This window comes from Fistularia commersonii, chromosome 1 (assembly GCF_037954325.1).
Source record: "Fistularia commersonii isolate RoL2024-O1a breed Wild chromosome 1, RoL_Fcom_v1.0, whole genome shotgun sequence".
In the NCBI taxonomy this organism is placed as follows: Eukaryota; Metazoa; Chordata; class Actinopteri; order Syngnathiformes; family Fistulariidae; genus Fistularia; species Fistularia commersonii.
The window spans coordinates 15,087,754-15,105,881 of record NC_141284.1 but is presented as its reverse complement, the minus strand read 5'-3'; the positions used below and the strand labels follow the sequence as shown (position 1 = coordinate 15,105,881).

At 41.5% G+C, this 18,128-nt stretch overlaps 2 protein-coding genes across 3 annotated transcripts; one reads left to right on the top strand and one right to left on the bottom strand.

The window, feature by feature from the left end:
- Window positions 1-1,543: 1,543 nt before the first annotated feature.
- On the top strand, window positions 1,544-4,025 carry LOC147237507 (transmembrane protein 179-like). The gene is made up of 4 exons (XM_086150027.1): window positions 1,544-1,891; window positions 2,287-2,424; window positions 2,507-2,585; window positions 2,672-4,025. The coding sequence occupies exons 1-4, from the start codon at window positions 1,590-1,592 to the stop codon at window positions 2,843-2,845; spliced, it is 693 nt and encodes a 230-aa protein (XP_086006153.1). The 5' UTR covers window positions 1,544-1,589; the 3' UTR covers window positions 2,846-4,025.
- Window positions 3,691-17,475, bottom strand: c1h14orf180 (chromosome 1 C14orf180 homolog). 2 transcript variants are annotated; one of them, XM_086150007.1, is made up of 11 exons: window positions 17,310-17,465; window positions 16,982-17,216; window positions 16,259-16,289; window positions 12,697-12,783; window positions 10,855-10,975; window positions 9,113-9,143; window positions 8,909-9,017; window positions 6,523-6,686; window positions 6,307-6,439; window positions 5,810-5,836; window positions 3,691-5,485 (listed from the first exon to the last, which is right to left on the bottom strand). In XM_086150007.1, the coding sequence occupies exons 2-11, from the start codon at window positions 17,132-17,134 to the stop codon at window positions 5,280-5,282; spliced, it is 1,062 nt and encodes a 353-aa protein (XP_086006133.1). In that variant the 5' UTR covers window positions 17,135-17,216; window positions 17,310-17,465; the 3' UTR covers window positions 3,691-5,279. The 2 variants fall into 2 exon arrangements, with proteins under 2 accessions (XP_086006133.1, XP_086006140.1); XM_086150014.1 differs by lacking the exon at window positions 5,810-5,836 and having other exon boundaries at window positions 16,982-17,475.
- Window positions 17,476-18,128: the final 653 nt, after the last annotated feature.

Here is an 18,128-nt window from a genome sequence, read left to right as displayed (position 1 = left end):
CCGATAAGCAGCAGGACTATTTATTTTGTAGTCGGTATCATTGAAATTTCTCCTCTGTGGGATGCTTAAAGGAGTATTGTATTCTATTCTATAAATTCGGTTCACCACAGACCATTTTTAAATGCTTAGTCTACAATGGGTTCGCATCTTAAATCTAAAGATGCGGTCAATAATAATTCTTCAGACAAGAAACAGGAAGGACAGCAGACAGCAGTCAGTGTGGATGATGGGTCGCAGAAGATACAGGATACCTTGGCCAGCTCACAGGACGGGCTTATCCAAGCGTGTCCAACAACTTTGAGAGATGCCAGCCATTCCCGATGCACTTTCAAAGTTTATAGACTAATCAAACATTTCCCTGCTCTGTGTGAACACAATGTGTGTATATAATAACTCTAAAAAATAATGTGAAAAACAACACTTTGTTTTCTGAAAGGCAGTTGGCCACTGTCCCTCAGCCTGTCGGTGAGATGTGTCTGGACTGGGGTGAAGAAGTATCGTGCTCAGCATAAACACACAATATAAGCTTTGCAAACATAGACCTTATAAAAGAATAGATCTAGTCTTGATTGTCAAGTAGAAGATGGATGGATGGATGGGTGAAAAAATCCTGTTACTCAAAATCAGAAAATGACTCCTCCTTACTTGATTTATTTCTAATATTTTTTTCTCTTTAAAGCATTTGTCTCATTTGCTGATTTCTAATTTTCTCCCACATCACGTCATTATTATTGAGAAGCCATGTTTGAATTGCGAAAACGCACTTTAACATTACATTACATTACAGTCATTTGGCAGACGCTTTTATCCAAAGCAACTTACAAAAAGTGCAATTCAGTCACCGAATATCCAAAGTACCAGTAGTCGGAAGTCAGAAGTGACCATTCTACCAAAAAAACATATACATACATTAATTTCTGTTTGTTTGTTTGTTTGTTTGTTTGTTTGTTTTTGTTTTGGGGGGGGGGGGGCTAAGTGCGATTACTGGGGTAGTGCTTGGTGAAGAGATATGTTTTCAAGTATGTTTTTAAGTATTTGATATGCATATGGTTAGGATCTTTAAGTAGTATGCAGGAAATGAAGATGGAGACATCATCATATGGTGATACGCACCAATTACGCTGCAAATAATTTCTCATTATCTTTCAGGTACAATCTCCTAAATGAACCAAACTTTATCATTCTAAATACCCCATTACTCTAGGTAAAGTTTTTATTCTTTAATAAACACATACACTTTGCTATAAACAGTCCCAGGAGTGTTTGTTTTTTTTCAAGACTCACCATGACAGGACACAAAACTACCATTCTTTTGTAGTTGTGTTGTAGTTGTGTCACTACCCCTACATCAATGAGAACGCATGGAAATACACGAGGAGGTATCCGCACTGTATGTGCCAAAGATGGAAATGGGGCGATATATTTAATAAAACAAGAACTAGCGGTATTGAAAACGGAGCCTCCAGGCCCTCCGCCTGTTTCATTAGAAGCGAAGCACGTCGTGGGATGCTGCGCCTCCGCTCGCCTCGGCCCCTACTGCGCAGCCGCAGTCTCTCCAGGACTCAGGGCAGAAGAGGGAGACGGAGAAAATGGCCCTCGATAATTTAATATTCGCTCAATGTATTCTTTATCTTTTAGCCTTCGTGTTCGGCTTCATCGCCGTGGTCCCTTTGTCTGAAAACACGGAGGATTTCCGAGGGAAATGTCTGCTGTTTACGCGAGGGATGTGGCAAAATGAGAACATCACTGTGTCGAAGCAGAGATTCATCGTGGAGGAGTGGGGACCGGAGTCTTCCTGCAGCTTCATCACTTTTGTTGGGATAGCGTCCCTCATCCTGTCCGCAGTGCAGGCTTGGAGGCTCCTTTTCTTTCTGTGCAAAGGACATGACGAGTGAGTGGCCCGTTACTTCTTCTCATCCTCGTTGCTACATTGGGCTGTGACTGCTCCTGCAGAGATCTCGGGTGTTTTCTGTCCATCTCCCACGCCCTTGACACAATCTCACTGTCACCGTGGCAGCTGGAATGGACGCCTTGAATGTGAAATTTTTGTTATGTATGGAGAGACTTAGTACAATAATGTGCAGCTGCTTTGATTATGTCAGTATTTTCAGGTGGAAATGAAAGGCATCAGACTAATTGCGTCTCTTTTCATTTCTTTCTAGTGATTTATTGGAAAAGAGGATCATGCCATGTGATAGTATAGTGTCAGGTGTTATTCTTTTCGCAGAATATGGTTTCAGAAGTTTTCTTCCTACTTTCAATGTTTTGCTGTCTTTGTGCACACAGCTCCATCTTCAATGCTTTTCTCAACCTGCTGATCAGCACCCTGGTAGTGTTCACGGTCTTCCTCTCCAGCACAATTGTCAGCGTGGGTTTCAACCTGTGGTGCGACTCCATCACCGAGGGGGGGTCCATGCCGAGCAGGTGAGAGAACATCGCCGGGCCTCGCCGCAATTCATCTTAAATAAAAGCTGCTGTGACCGTTGACGTGCATTGTTCATGGCAGCTGTGAAGACCTGCAGGACACCGATCTAGAACTCGGCCTGGACAACTCCGCCTTCTATGACCAGTTTGCTATAGCTCAGGTACAGTCTGCTAAATTCCCCCCCAGGCTGATTTGACAACAGTTGAAATATCATTAATGATAAGGCTCCTTTCCGCCTCCCTGCAGTTTGGCCTGTGGGCCGCCTGGCTCACCTGGCTGGGAATCGCGGTTATGGCCTTTCTGAAGGTCTACCACAACTACAGGCAAGAAGACCTGGTGGACAGTCTGCTCCATGAGAAGGACCTGCTTCTTGGTCGTTCGTCACGTCGCAGCTCCGACCTTAAGACGGGCCTCATCTAGGATGCTCAAGCGCATACACACACGCACACCCGTACACTCTGTATTCCTGCCAAGAGAAACACCAGTGTTAGACAATCAAAATCAATTGGCTCTTGCCCCGACTGACCACGGACCGAAACCTGGGTTTGCCGTTATTCTGTAAAAAGAATTGATTTTCCCTTAAAATAATCACACTAGCTGTTACAAACCTACAAAAAGTGCTGCTTTGTGGTATTTAATCAATCTCTGTGTTCATTGCTCTCATAGTGTTAAAACAATTTAATAATGTACCAAATATACGGTCAGTTATTCTTAACTTGTTCATTTCTTGCCACAATATCATGATATCAGTGGCTCGGACAGATGGATAGATCATCTTGTCTTTGTGAAAATTTTGCATGGACCTAATGCATGACAAACTTTTAAGGTGCTTGTAAATGTAGAGGCATATAATCTTTTTTTTACACTGATTAGTGTGTTCCTAAGATAGGCTCCTTCTGGTAGGGTGTGCACTGCACCTTGTTGGAGTTAGATCTCTTTGCATGATGCAGCAAAGTAAATTAATGTGTGCTTTTGCAATGTATTGACACCTGATACTAAAAGGAGTTTGTAAAATGCTATTTTAGCTCCGAGCATTCGTGTATCAGGCAGCCAGTCCAAAAATGCTTTCAGCACAATATGAGGAGCTAATGACTAATCCAATTTTGTCCTCAGGCTTCGCACTCAGATTTTTTAGGGTATAAAGCTAAGTATTATCATTTTGTGAAAAGATAATGATGGTGAATATGTGCATAAATATGCACATGTTCACCACAGACCCCAACACACATCAACTTGTAGGAATAAAACACGTCCTTTGCTCCATATTGGTAGGCAATGATAGTTTTATTCGAAACAATTTAAATCAGAAAACGCTTGGAACGAAGAAAACCCTCCAGAAAGGCACATCTTTCAAAGTGACCGTAAGTTTTTGGACAGCGGTGAAATGCAGCTATAATGCGATATGTGCATATGCAGGACATGTGTTTGCTGGGTATTGGTTTTATTGCTAATCATAATTTAGTATGAGAGTACAGAGTCAAGAGTGATTCTCTCCTCCATACAGGTGTTATATATTGCTTTGACGTTCACCCCCTTCTTTACCCTAACCTTTCACGAGTTCCCTGAAACCTGTTATATAAAGACCTATGTTTTAATGGAACATATGTCGTACGTTATTGCTTGTGTGAGTTCCGTGCGTCACTGTGGCCTTTGATTCCTCATCAGTTTTTTTTTTTTCTTCATATGATAAAGGGATGTGCATTCAGTACATACAGAATCTGATTCCATCAGATTTCTTGGTTTGGCCTAAAAAAACAAAACACTCACGCAAACTTGATAAAAGTGGATCTCCTTACAGTCGAAAGCTTGGTTTGCGTTTGACATCACAACGGAAGCCTGAATATCGTTTTAAAATAGAAATACAACACTTTTTAAACAGCAAAATAATCTGAAGGTGGACATTTGAGAAGGTGCAAATGCGCAGTTTAGAAGAATAAATTACATGTAGGAGACAGAATATTTTGGATATGATTAAGCAGTTATAAAGAGACATTAGGAAGAGCATTCCGTTTGAATATAACCTCGCGAGCTAGATACAGAGAGAGAAATTGTAATATTGTGCTGCAGTTCTTTTCATCAGATGAACTAGGTTTCAGCTGAATACCAGACGGAATGAAATCTTTAAGGAAAGGTGTTTTTCCTCTGTCAGTCTCGGCCCGGCGGTGTGAAGCCACGACACCCTGTGTTTTCTACTTCAGATCGTTCTGAAAGGGTTTGCCTACCAATCCAAGCTCTTCCAAAACATATGTACATTCATATAGGTGCAAAGCTGAATATTGTGATAGTCCTTAATATATTGAACCACATATACACACATTTGGTCGTGTATTATCGCATATACACAAATCAGCAGTGTAGCAAAAACAACAAAAAAAGCATTCCATAAAAATATTTGCTCACAGCTCACATGTAATAATCTACGACATGAACGGATTCATCAGATAAGTGATAGGTATCGGCTGTGTGAGCATATAATTGCAAATCTGTAAAATGCCATTACAACTTTAAATAAAAAGTGTCATTCACCACTCGGATACATATATATATATATATATACGTATACGAGTGCACCCCCACACACACATATGTATATATGTATATATGTGTGTATATATATATATATATATATATACACACACACACACACTCTATATACATACATATGAACATGGGAGCTACATATTTCTGGGATTACACATATTTTCCCTTTTTAATGTGAGAGTGGTTTATCGCCACAGATAATGTACAACGCTTTGCCGACGGGCTGAGGTGTTTGTAGGCTTGGGCACCTTCAAAGATAGAAGAGGGATCTGGAAAAAAAAGTCACTTTTTCTCCTCCTGTGGTTGGAGTCAGTCACTGCATGGTTAGCCATATCCAACAGCCCCACAGGAGCTGTTTCATATGCAGCAGATAGACGGCCAAAGCAGCTTCCAGCTCTTCGCACACTCTTTGCGGACGTCGGCGGCCTGTGCAGTACATGGCCACGCCCAGGAATGACATCAACAGAAAGAGGCAGGTGAACAGGGCGAGGTGCGGGCGGGACGGAGTTGTCTCATAGGCTACATAGGCATGTACACACACACACACACACACACACACACACACACACACACATGCACAAAGAAATGTGTAAATAGGCTTTTGAACTGTTAAACACTAGGATAGAAGTGAAAATTCAATGTGAGTATATAATGTATAAATGGTAAAGGGCAGCACCATCACACAAACTGTTACCAACACTATTTTAAAGGGTGTGATGGTGAGAAAGTGAACTTCTCTATTTGATGTTTCCCTTTACATCGACAATAAATGGTGGTCGTGGTGGGGGACTTTGCTGCATTGTCATGCACCTAGTGATTCCGGAAAGCTCCAGATGGACTTACCACCTATAATGTCATAGTAAGGGATGTCTGTGAAATTGACAGAAAGAGGCCTGTCAGAGGAAAAATAAATAGCCAACTTTGTTTGTAAAGCAGTGAAAAATTCCCCAAACATTCTGTCACCTCTTCTACATATTGACTTATGTAGAGCACACCATTTGCTTAAGTTTGGGTGTCTCGACATTACTCTAAAAAGCAGAAGGGGATCGTTCAAAGAGATGATATCCAAACGCGTTTTGTTCATTATGTAGACTGCTGCGTGTGGATTAAAGAAATTGAATTCATAGACTTGTGGTTTAAATAAAATTGTCAGTTAATTTTTCTGTATTAGAGAGTGGTGTTGGACTATTCGCTGTGTTTAGGTGGAGCTGGTTAAATACAAGACGGCACCACAATCTATAGGATGTATGGAAGCACCCACATCCCTTTTGCCATGAGGTTCATGTGACTAAGCGCAGTATGATGTGCTTATTGCTATTTTCATGGTCTTGTTCTCTCACCATGCACTGTGGTCTCCGGCTCCCTGAATCGAACCCTCCGCTCGCCTTTCCGTCTGTGGATGCCGTCTGCGTCTATCCCGTGATTTGGACTTGGCCTCTTAAGGATGGATGTTGGGGCTTTGCCGTTGCTTACCTGGATGAAACGATAATTCGGTGTCAACAGAATAATGTGAACACCCGACAAACACCTGGACTGGCTGCTCGAGGCCTTGCAACCTTGGGTTTTGGTGTATCCTCCTGGTGGTGGTTGGCATCCTTTCTGTGGCGGACCTCTGAGTGTTTTTCCCACTGGGAATGAGGAAGATAGTTGACAGTGTCTCTGATGGACTCAGCAGCAGCAAACCGTTTGGACAGTGCAGACACACACTCGCCCAATGAGTCTAGAAAGAACCATGATTATAGGTGAGCAGCGTTTCCTTAAGACAAATACAGATTAATATGAAAACATGCAAATGTGTCTGGGAAACACTCCTGTGATAACTCCAGCAGTACAACGAAGAGCTATGGAAAGTCATTTTATATTCACTCATGCAAATATTATGGAAAAAAACAGACTTAATACTTTCTATGTGTTTGCAATATCGAATATCTAATGTATTGGCAATGCGGGAAAATCCCTCTGATCTGGCAGCCTTATACTTCTGATGAAACTTCAACAATTGAAAAGAGCCCTAGTTTTGTTGTTAACTCATTTGCATTAATTGAAAGTTGTCTGTTGTGACCCATGACCGATGAATTAGTGACACGCCATCCAAAAAGTGATCTCCTGGGTCATTTCTAACTGGAGCACCTAGATTGAATGGATATGCACTTTCTCAAGGCTGTGAAGTTGGCCTGAAGACTTTTAATGCCACCTTTCAAGGTAAATCCAACTCTACGATCACAAAGAAACGCAAGAGCATATCAATAAGCTCAGAAATGTGAAAATACCACATTGCTGCAAATTCTGGCTCAATATATTTTAATCAAATTTAGATATCCCTGTATCAGCAAGTGCTGTCATACGCAAACTGCCATATAAGAATATATTTTTGGAATTTAACGACTACTGAAAGATTAATTTGAGACATTTTTTTGATAATTATCCATCCGCTATGTTTCTATTAGCAATATTGAACATTTAAGTACCTTTTCAGGTTATTGATGGATCCACAAAAGGCTCTCTTTTGGCTTCAAGAAGAAATGGAAACTTAAATCCTTAATTGAGAAAATATTTCACTGAACAACGCATCACAATCGGCACTGGGTTGCGATGAGGCTCATTATTGTTATGTAGATGCCGTGTAATCCCTCAGTATGACTTGAGTTCAAGAGACCCATCTCTAATCAGTTTGATCTATTTCTGTTTTTTATTTTCCAACGGCTAACTTTTACAGATATTTGCCTTAACATTCAAAAGACAAAGAAAAGTTATTGCTTAAGTAAACTTTTTAGCATTACCCCAATTTTCACAAGATACATTCTTTTTTATCTGCATTCAACCAAAGTCCAATTTTAGGAAACATTTACTTGATTTTGAAAGTGTCTCACCAAATATTGCAGGTTATTGACAATATGTTAAGAGAATAATGTGTCATTGGTGCAATATGTTATATTTACTTCCTGTTGAATTTCAACCGTGCTGTCGTTCCCCCTATTTCTCATGTTTATTTGTGATGAAATTAGCTGAAACAACAGGCCATTTGGATGAACTTTTACTTTGTGGGTCAGAAAAGACTTCTCTGTGTTCAAAACGCAAGAGAAGGTCACAGAAAGCACATATACGTTTGTTTGTTTGAAGCCTGCAACAATAGTTGCTGCAATTTCTTTATTGATTTTTGCAGCAAAAAAACATATACTATCTCTAATCATTTTACATTTCCAAAATTATAATATGGTAATCTCATAAAAACCGTGATTCTTGAATTTGTTGCTGTTTTGAACAATTCGATTCTCCTGCTAAACTTTTTTCATGGATTAGGCGGCCCGTGTGGATTTTAAGATGGTACCTTTGCCTTAATCTTTATCTAATCTTTGAAATGATCATATACCATTAAATAAGCTATTTTTAAAAAGTCATGTGCCTTTTTTGTGCCTAATTTGTGGACCCGTCAATGGTGCAGTCTTCCTGTTGCTGGCTTTGAAAGCTGCTGTAACTACGTAGGCGTCCTGTGAGGACCACGGCCGTCCTCGCACAATCCCATTCATTCGCTGCAGCCCACTGCACACTTAACTAAACAATGGCTCTAAAAGCGTCACAGTGGCTGTTTTTGCTCAGTAGAAAAACCAACATCGTTGTAGATCTTTATTAATTTAACATCTTTAAGTACTTACATCTTTTAAGGGCGAGCCAAAGTGCTTTAAAACCTGCCCCGGATGCTCTCTAAAGCAGAAGCTGTAGTTTGCTCTTTGAGATGACACGACTTAGAGGATACGAAACAGCATGGTCTCCGCCCTCTTGCATCAGATTAAGCATTGATAGATTACTTTTGAGCTGCCCTCCACAGTGGATATCCAAAACATACAGGTGTTTTTTTTTTTTTCACAGTCCATTAACCTGCAAAATACTGGTCCCTTATTTCCACAAGAGAATTTTCAGGGTGACACACAGGTGAGCATTTACCTGAATATTCCGTTTTGCCAATCTCAGCATAGACGGTGGCCATAAGCTCCAGGCTTCTGGCTGTAATTGGATGGTCATTACCGAAGGCCCGCTGGTGGATCTTGGTAGCCTGAAAGATGTGGTGACATGGCACTTTTAAAGATGAGGCGAGAGTGCCCACTTAAGGTCAAAACTATTGAGAGGACGGAAATTACATTTACTTACTTTTCCGCTGTATTCCAGAGCCAAATGAGGTCTGAGAAAGGGGGAGGGGAAACGCATTTGAATCCACCATTTGATACATTTCGAAAATAAAATCCATCGTCTACGCATATTTGCTTTATTTTGAATACAAGTGTATTCAAAGGCAATAACAATCCCTGACCTACATTCAGTGTTGTGGTCAGTTTTGGATCACCAGGAGGGCATATCACTTTCAGTACTAGGGGGTGTGTTGGCAGGACAAATCTCAACAAGACAAGCATCTGCTGTGATTAGACACAGGCAGCCAGGCACCTCACGGAAGGAGTGGAAAACTTCTACTCCTGCCAGCTTTGTCTTCAGCTGTCTATTCACTGGCATGTGCTGCAGAAGTTACAGGTTGGTTTAGTGGACCGTGCCCTTCCGCCACTCCCCAGCTTAGTGTTAAGCTACCTGAACATGACGTGGGACGTTCAAGAGCTGCCAGCTGTTCTACGCATATCTGTCCTGCAAAGCTAGTCAAGGACATCACCGCTGGCACACACGCACACACACACACACACATTCACATGTGTATAGATGTAGAGCAAGCTCTGTTTAGTGTGACGAATGTCAGACTTGCTGTTCCAAACCCACACTTCTCAATTAGTAATGGCCGGGTGTCGGTTTGCACTGAAGGTACTTCTTTTGGGGATATCTGATCAGAAAAGGCCCTTCAGTGGCCTGGAGGACCTCCTCTTACAATAATGCAGGAGTCAGCTTTACAACCTTTTTGTTCATGAGATGGAAAAGTAGAGACCAAAGAATTAACGACTGGGATATTTTTCCTCTAATCACTATTTTGAGCAACTTTAACAAAATATGTTTCATTAATAGGAGATTCTTGAATTCAGTTGTTTACAAACACACATAAAGTCATAGGCTATCAATATAATCTCTTTCAATTGTCAACTTCGCGCATCGTGCAGTAATGAGTCGATATAATCAGACCTTCATGGAGCAAACGTGCAACTCTCCACCACCATCTCTGGAATTTAGGTTCAATTGCACAATCTCAAAAGAGATATCAGAGTCACGCCAAATGGGCGCGTGTCACTGCTTAATAAAGTAGCCCTGCAACAGGAGACACCAGATCCTCCTGCGGAGTGTGGTGTTTCTTTTCTTCACATCTACAAGGAAATTTGAACTTGGAGTTTATCTGGTTCAAAACATTTCCATGCCAGAAAGGTGTATGTGTGGGTGAGTGTGAGGCATATGGATGCATTTCGTTGGGTCCAGTCGGTCATCTTTCACACACAGAGAAAGGATAAAAATGACAAGTGATAAAATAGCCAATGGTGAGGTCCAAAATATTTTACTCTTCGTGACACAAGTATCAAATTTGGAAAGAAGTACATGTGAAATCGAATGGATGTATTCAATCCGAAAGTTCTATAGAGGTTTTATATTGAAATTGTATTACAATTAGCTATTGTTTGTATTAAAATGATATACAAAAACAAAGTAAGCTGTATGGTTTTAAAATAACTGAATTAGAGATTAATTACTTAAGCTCTTGACACTTTGATAACTTAGGTAAGAGTCAATCAGAAATCTATACACACACATATAGTAAATGGATATACAGTGAACAGATATAGTCCAGTTCAGCAGTCAGGGGAAATAAAAATGTATTGTTTAGTTAATTGTTGATGAGAACGTCCAATGTCATTCAATTGCATGACTCCCTGATAACAGAAGCCGCAGCAGGACACAGTTTTACCTACTGTTTGCTCATGATGCAGATCTGGGCCAGCCGTTCGAGGTGCTGCGCTTGGGAGGCCTGCTCCGAGAGCTCCTCTGGGGACGTCCATCCTGCCGAGCCCAAAGTGGCCTCCTCCTGAGGCCCTGTTACACACACACAGGGCATAGAATCACAGTCAGCTTGCCAACACGCCGCAGAGTTGTTTGCCCGTCTTATCTATCCCTCATATCGCTCTCCTTCCACACTGCTCGCTCCCTTTACCTGTCTACCTCTCGCGCACTGTACGAAAAAATTAAGCCCTGAAATCGCAGCTACTGGCCCGTCTGCTGATGAGGACTTTAAGCCTGAACAGCAGCCAGCTGGGGACTAAAGAGAAGAGAGCAGAGATAAAGGCTGGAGGAGGCAGATAAGGGGGACAAACAACCACGCCCCCTGGAACCTTGTGATACATGTATACACACGGTGACACAATATGAACGTACAGTCCATAGTGCCTACGTTGAGCAAACACCGAAAACAAACTATTGGTTTGGCTAGCCTTCGATACGAGAGCCCGGTGCAAATATATTTATTATGATACACCGATGCATTTGTTTGCACTGAAAACAAAATGACAATTATTTCAGCCGTCAGCTGCAAATAGGGGAGAAAGACAACCTTGACAAAGTCACTGCAAAAAAGAAAGAAAGCTTTTGAAGAGCAGCTCTCGTGCCAGCTCTGCTCCCGGACACATCCAGCACTCAATTTAAGTGAGTGCTGAATCAGGCCTCGGTATTCTACAGTGTCAGTGGCAGCTCCTAATGAGACAGTGCACCGTGTGGCCATTTGTCTTCTACCACGTCTACCACTCCTCCATTGTGCCGATGCTACACCGAGCTGCCGCCTCTGCAGCGGCTCATGCAGAGAGGGAGACGTCTGGAGTGCTGGTGATGAACGAGCAGCTGCCCTCTGTATACTGGCCTAAACTTCCACGGGGTAAATTTTAGATAAAAACACGACTAGGTAGAAATAATCTCATTCCACATTAGATGACTTAAAGTGGGGTGTTCCCTGATTAATTGAGATGTGCTGCTGTAGCCCAGCATTCACATAGTCAGCAGTGCTTGTCACAGGAGCAAACACAGTCAACTGTCTGCACATTATCAATTGATGTAGGTTCTGAAATGGTTAATTACAGTAATATCGGTTGGATGTATTCATTTCCTCATTCATTCATTCATTCATCATCTATACAGCTTATCCCGAACTCAGGGTCATGGGGGGCTCTGGAGCCGATCCCAGCTCTCACTGGGCAAGAGACGAGGTTCGCTCAGGAACGGTTGCCAGTCGATCACAGGGCCACATATAGAGACGAGCAGCCATTCACTCTCTCATTCACGCGTCTCGCCAATTTAGAGTCGCTATATGTGCGTGCAGACAAGTGGTGAACATGCAAACTCCACACAGAGAAGCCCTCGGTTGGAATTGGACCAGGGACTATCTTGAAGCGGAAGTGCAAACCCTTGAATCCCTTGAAACCCCTATGTTACCTTGCTGTCCTAGTTGGATAATTTCTTTTCCGTTACTATTTTGCCTTTTGACCTATATAAAGAATAAACAAGAATGTATAATTACCCTAACAAGTAGCAAATATACACCCTGGCAGTACAAGCAAGGGCAGCCAAGATACTTTTCAGTCTTGAAGTTGAAAAGACAGCCATCATTATTCCCATGGAGAAAACTCTACATTAAAACATAATCAATCACAGCATTTAGTGTAATTTAAGTTTCTCAATGGATACGAGAAAGATAATTCTTTCTGTTCATATCTATTGAGAAAAAAAAATCAAGAAATATGAGATGGCATACAGTACATTATACTTGCCTGTTCTTCCCTGAAGAGATGTGAGCTCGATCAGTGCCACTTCGTAGAACATTTTTTCAGCTTGGATAAACTGGAGGGCCTTCCCATCTGTCCGTACGTGTGAAGGATCAGTACCACTTGTCGACAGGATTAGTCAGCTAAAGTTAAAAACAGACCCACTGACTGGACTACTTTGAGTTTTCCCCTTCTTGAGATTGACCCCGATCAGACACAGGTGGTAAGTATCTGCAGTGTTTCCCTGTACTCTGATACAGCATTGCGCTATGTGCGCTATCTACTTTACTTGAAATTCATTTTTCCAAATTGCTAATGTTTTACATTGGTGTGAAAGCTTTACATGGGTGTGAGACAAAGATTCCACACATTCAATAATAAATCAAGCCTTTTAAATGCAAAACCGGGATATACCATCATATACAGTAGTAATTATGGCATAAGAGAAACTGTATCTAAAGCTTGATTTCAGTTTGTATTTAAATGATCGAATTAAATCTCTTCTCCAGACAACTATGAGAATTTGCCTGGTTCTTTTATTCTCCCTCAATCAGTCCATAACTCATGTTGCCCTTTTATATAAAATAGTTAGTTATTTATAAGCGGCCTCTCTACCTGCAACTAAAACAGCAAACTGGTGCACACAGTGATGACTTCACTCTAAAAACACGTGATGACGTATCAGTCTGAAGAAACAGGCCAGTGTATAACTTCAACTTGGATAAAGCCACAGGTCTCAGGTGACAACTTTGTAATTTACTCAGTGAGGATCCGTCAAGTTTGAGTTTTAGTTCACAGCTGGCACTGTTAATCCATTTTTGTTTGAATAATTTTTCCACCAAATTCTATATATACACCTGGTGTTTAGGCAAGTAAACCGAAGCCGATGCAAAATGAATTGTCGCTGCTGATGTAGAACATTGTATTCCAGGTTGATGTTGACATTTTATTTATTCGGCTGACACTTTATCAATTGCCAGGTTTTCTTTCCATGAAAAAGCTCTCTATTAAAAGGGACCTAAAAATAGAGCCACTTTACTTTGTCAAAAGCATCTCTGGTACAAAGAGTGTGTCTGTGACTGCCTGTGAGCTGCTTTTAAAGAACAAGGCGATGTAGAATGCTTAAAATAAATACTCCTGCCATTCATCACGCCCCATTTCAATACCTAGGTAATTCAAGTTTTGGCTCAGAACTAACTTGCTTTTGCCTTTTTAGTACGACAACTTGGCCCGAAAAATCGACCGGGCCACCTAGCTGAGCGCTCTCTGACAAACAACACAACACTGTCATGGCAAAAGGAACTTTTAGTTTGCTTCCATCAGACAAGTCCATCTATATTGTTCAATATATCCCAAGAAATGGGATAACATAATGCAACCCAGCAGTGCATGTCAAACAGTATAGTAAAACAGACTGATCATTCAGACAGGCCTGTCTGAATGATAAAAGATGCATTGTACTTATCAAAGCTCTCGGGAGTCACCTGAAAGCAGAGAGTCAGGTGAATATGAAGGGGACCATCTGGGGAAGAAGGATTAAGATAGCGGTCGTCCTCAAAGGTCAGATCACTATTTTTAGACCGACCGCTCCACAACAATAGCACAACAGGAAGCTCCCACAGCCTTTTCCAAGGAATGAAAGCAGTCGCTGCTACGAAAACTGAGGAGAGCTTGCACTAACAGCGGCAACTGTAAATGCAGCTTTGAAACACAATAAATAAAACAGGCACGAACACACATGTGCGCACACACTCACTCACACACACACACTAAGCCAGAAAGAAACTCTGCAATCTTAGATCACGTAATACAAAACAACTTACTATGAAAATCATTTCAGTGAAATGTGTCTTCCTTGATTTCCCATCCGGTGTAATATCTTTCGGCATTCACGTGTGTAAACACAAGATATGATCGCGTGTGATATCCCTGTTTCACTTTGATATCCACCTTCCGCAGAGGCTTTGTACAAATTTGTGGACGTAGCCAACAACTGATATCGCTCCATCAAACCTTCAGCAGTCACAAAACCGCCTTTATCAACCGTAGCTTATTATTTGTTGGTAACAAAGCCAGTCCCTCTGGATGCAATCATGAAACTCTTAATGTAAAAAGATAGTGTCTTTTTTTTTTGTCATTGCTTTGTAAAGGCTCAGAAACCATTTGAGTGAAGATTTCCTGTGAAACTGCCAAATTCTCATATCGCAGCACTTGAGCACGTTGACCATTGACCTCCCTCTGATGAGATCACAACATGACTGCTACAACTGTTACTATTCTTGTGCCAAGATTATTTTCAGGTCCAATCAGGTCTGATAGACAGAAGCAGTGCTGAGAGGACATCAACCCTCATAAGGGCCCTTATCTGATTTTTGAATAGTATTCCACTGATTATTGCACCAAAGAAAGTGAGCAATCAAATAAAATGCTTTGCTTAACCATAGCAAACATAAATCATAGAAAGATTTCAAAAATCTTTGAAAAATAATTTGATTTTTTTCCTTATCATTCTACTAATTCAAAATCAGGGAAACCATTATATATCATATGACTTGGCCCCTTTTGGGTAACTATGTTAACCATTTCTGGCTATCTGTGAGGCAGCAGGAGAATGTAAATAATTTTAGGGGACAACATTCAGTTTTCCAAATATAGCTGTTTTCAGGGATGTGTGGGAAGTTTGTGATTTGATACTCAGTAAAGCAAACAGAACCAGAATTACGTAATTTCTTTTTCACCCGGTATTACTGGCTATTTAACCAGATAACACATACTTTGCACGAGATTAAACTGTAACTTCCAAATGGCAGGAAAAATTTGCATGAATCACATATTTCCCAAAACAATAACAATGTGATGAGATTCATTTCTGCGTTAAGCTTGTGGGTTTTCCAAAAGCCTCTGTTGACATGATAGCTATTGAGAAGGTAAGAGTCTGTGTCACATGACTTAACTCCGCCACACTGGATGAGCGGATGCCTTTTCCTGTTGATGGCTATTGACGAGGTGAAGCTCAGCAAATTGACCTATTTTGGAAAATGGACAGTGAGGAGTCGAGTCCTGTTTAGGAAGATAACCCGAGCTGGTGAGTTAAGTGTAGGAGTTTCTCAGTGACAAGGAGAGGTAATATATCCTGAAACCAAACACTTCTCTATTATCTCTATGCCCTATATGGCTATGCTTTATAGAAGCAGTTAAGTGATTATACATAACCTAGTCAGTGCAGATACAGGTTAATTAGTGTGGCCTTCCACTCTGTTGTGTGGAGATAAGAGCCTACAAATCCTCTTACAAGACAGACAGACTGAGCCATGCACAATTAGTGTGATGATCTGGGATAGATGCGTTATTATGAACTCACCAAAAGGCATTCAGTCACCTCCTTCACTTCTGTAAAAGACCTACACCCTCCATTGTGCAGGAATTTGCTATGCCTGCCTCAAGTAACAATCCTTTATATGTTATTCTTGCAAAGATGGAGAGTTATTATTACACTTGCGTGCAGGGCGACGACTCATAAAATGTGAGATGTTGAATGAAGAGTCTTCGTTTTGGCAGTAAAGGATACAATTCTTTTCAGTGATGAAGAGCTCTGCAATCTGCAACAAACAAACAAAACAATACAAGCAAAGTAAAACAAAACAAGTAGTTAGGTATTAGATCAGTCTTTTCGACATCAGGTCTGGCAGTGCTTATTCATGATGTCTCAAAAAGGATCTCCAAGCAAAAATAGTTGCCATCATAGACAATGTTCTAGAAAAGCAAGACATGTTTTGATATCTGACACGTTCCATGAGAAACTACAGAATGTAAATTGTGGCTCAGCGGTGATGGGACAGCCTTACGGTGCTTCTCCGAAGGCTACGTGAAGGCTTGTTTGACTTACCAATATAGTAATGTGCATATTCAAGTAGAAAATTATAACCCCCCCCGACACACAAATGCAAGGACATTGAATTACTATTTCTGCAATATGTGTGTAATACAACCGCTTGTGCCACCTTTAAAACTCATTTAGTAACCAGTGTACATCAGACCCTCCCACCGAGTCAACACGAGGATAGATGATGGGATGTTCTGTCAGGAGTGACATTGACATTAATGATATCAAGGTTGAACCTGTTCTCTGTGGTATGCAATCATTTATGATGCTCTTAAAAGACACGTCTCAATGGGGCTTTGCAACTAGATGATGCAGCACATTGTGTGGATGCATGGACTGAGCGAACACATATGTGTAGATGTAAACACAGTTGTGTGTGTGTGTGTTTTGCCAAACAGCCAGACTCACCTGGTGTAGGCAGTTGGGCAATGAGTTGAAGCTCTGCACATGGGTCAGTCCCAACAGACAGCTGAGGAAGCAGTGGAGGGCGGCCTGGTACTCCCCCTGCTGCTGGAGCTGCTGTCCCAGCTCAAACAGGCCCTCCCTCCCCCTGCTCAGCATCCCAAGTCCCAGCCAGAGCTTGCAGTGCCTCCCATCGGAGCTCCACCAGCCAAGAACAGGCGCTCCTCACTTCACCACTCCGCTGAAGCACCACAGGTAGAGAGAAAGCCACACAGAGAGTGAAAGCTGCTTTTCTTGAAAAGGAAAAAAAAAAAAAAAAAAAGAAGCTGCTCACATAAGCAAAGACTGGAAGGTGCAGGAGGATGAGGACGAAACACAGCTTCCTCTCAGTCTCGTCTGAGCACAGTAAGTCAAGGACAAGGTGGTAAGAATCAGGCTGAGGGAGCTCCAGCGACTCACACAGAAAAGATCCATTCCCCTCCCTCTTCCCAGGCTGCACCAGGAAAGGAGGACAGAGGAAGTCGAGAGTATTGGCTGTGTGAGTGGCAGAGCTTTGGACCAATTGCTGCTCTGCTCTTGTGCTCTAAGTCTGCCAGCATGTGTTTAGAACACTGAATCCTTCACCAATCCATGAAAGGAGATAGGGGTGTGTGTTTATAATGAAAAGCAAATACAATCACATGTAGCCACCAATTTCACACAACCTTTACTGTTTATCTCATGTGTCTCTGCATCTGAATATCACATGAATCCTTGAAATGATATTTTTAAATTTAACTACCAAGGCCTTTGAGTCATATATAAGTGAATTAAATTGTGCACCAGCAAGAAAACTGGAATAAATATGAATAAATCTCATCAATAACATTAAAAGGTCTTTAGGACCAGCCACTGAAACGTGCCTGTGCAAAAGAGAAAGTATCTGTCACTTTTCAAACAATGACAGCAAATATTTATTCATGAGGGAGCTCCTTGGCTGGATGATGTTTACACACTTCTCTTCACACTCGGCTAATCTACACTCATACAGGCCAATCTGTGCCTAGGGAAAGAGACAGAGAGAGAGAGAGAGAAATGAAAAAAACAGTGAGAGCGAGACAGTGGGAGTGAGAAAAAGACAGAAGGAAGGAGAGAGAGAGAGACAGACAGACAG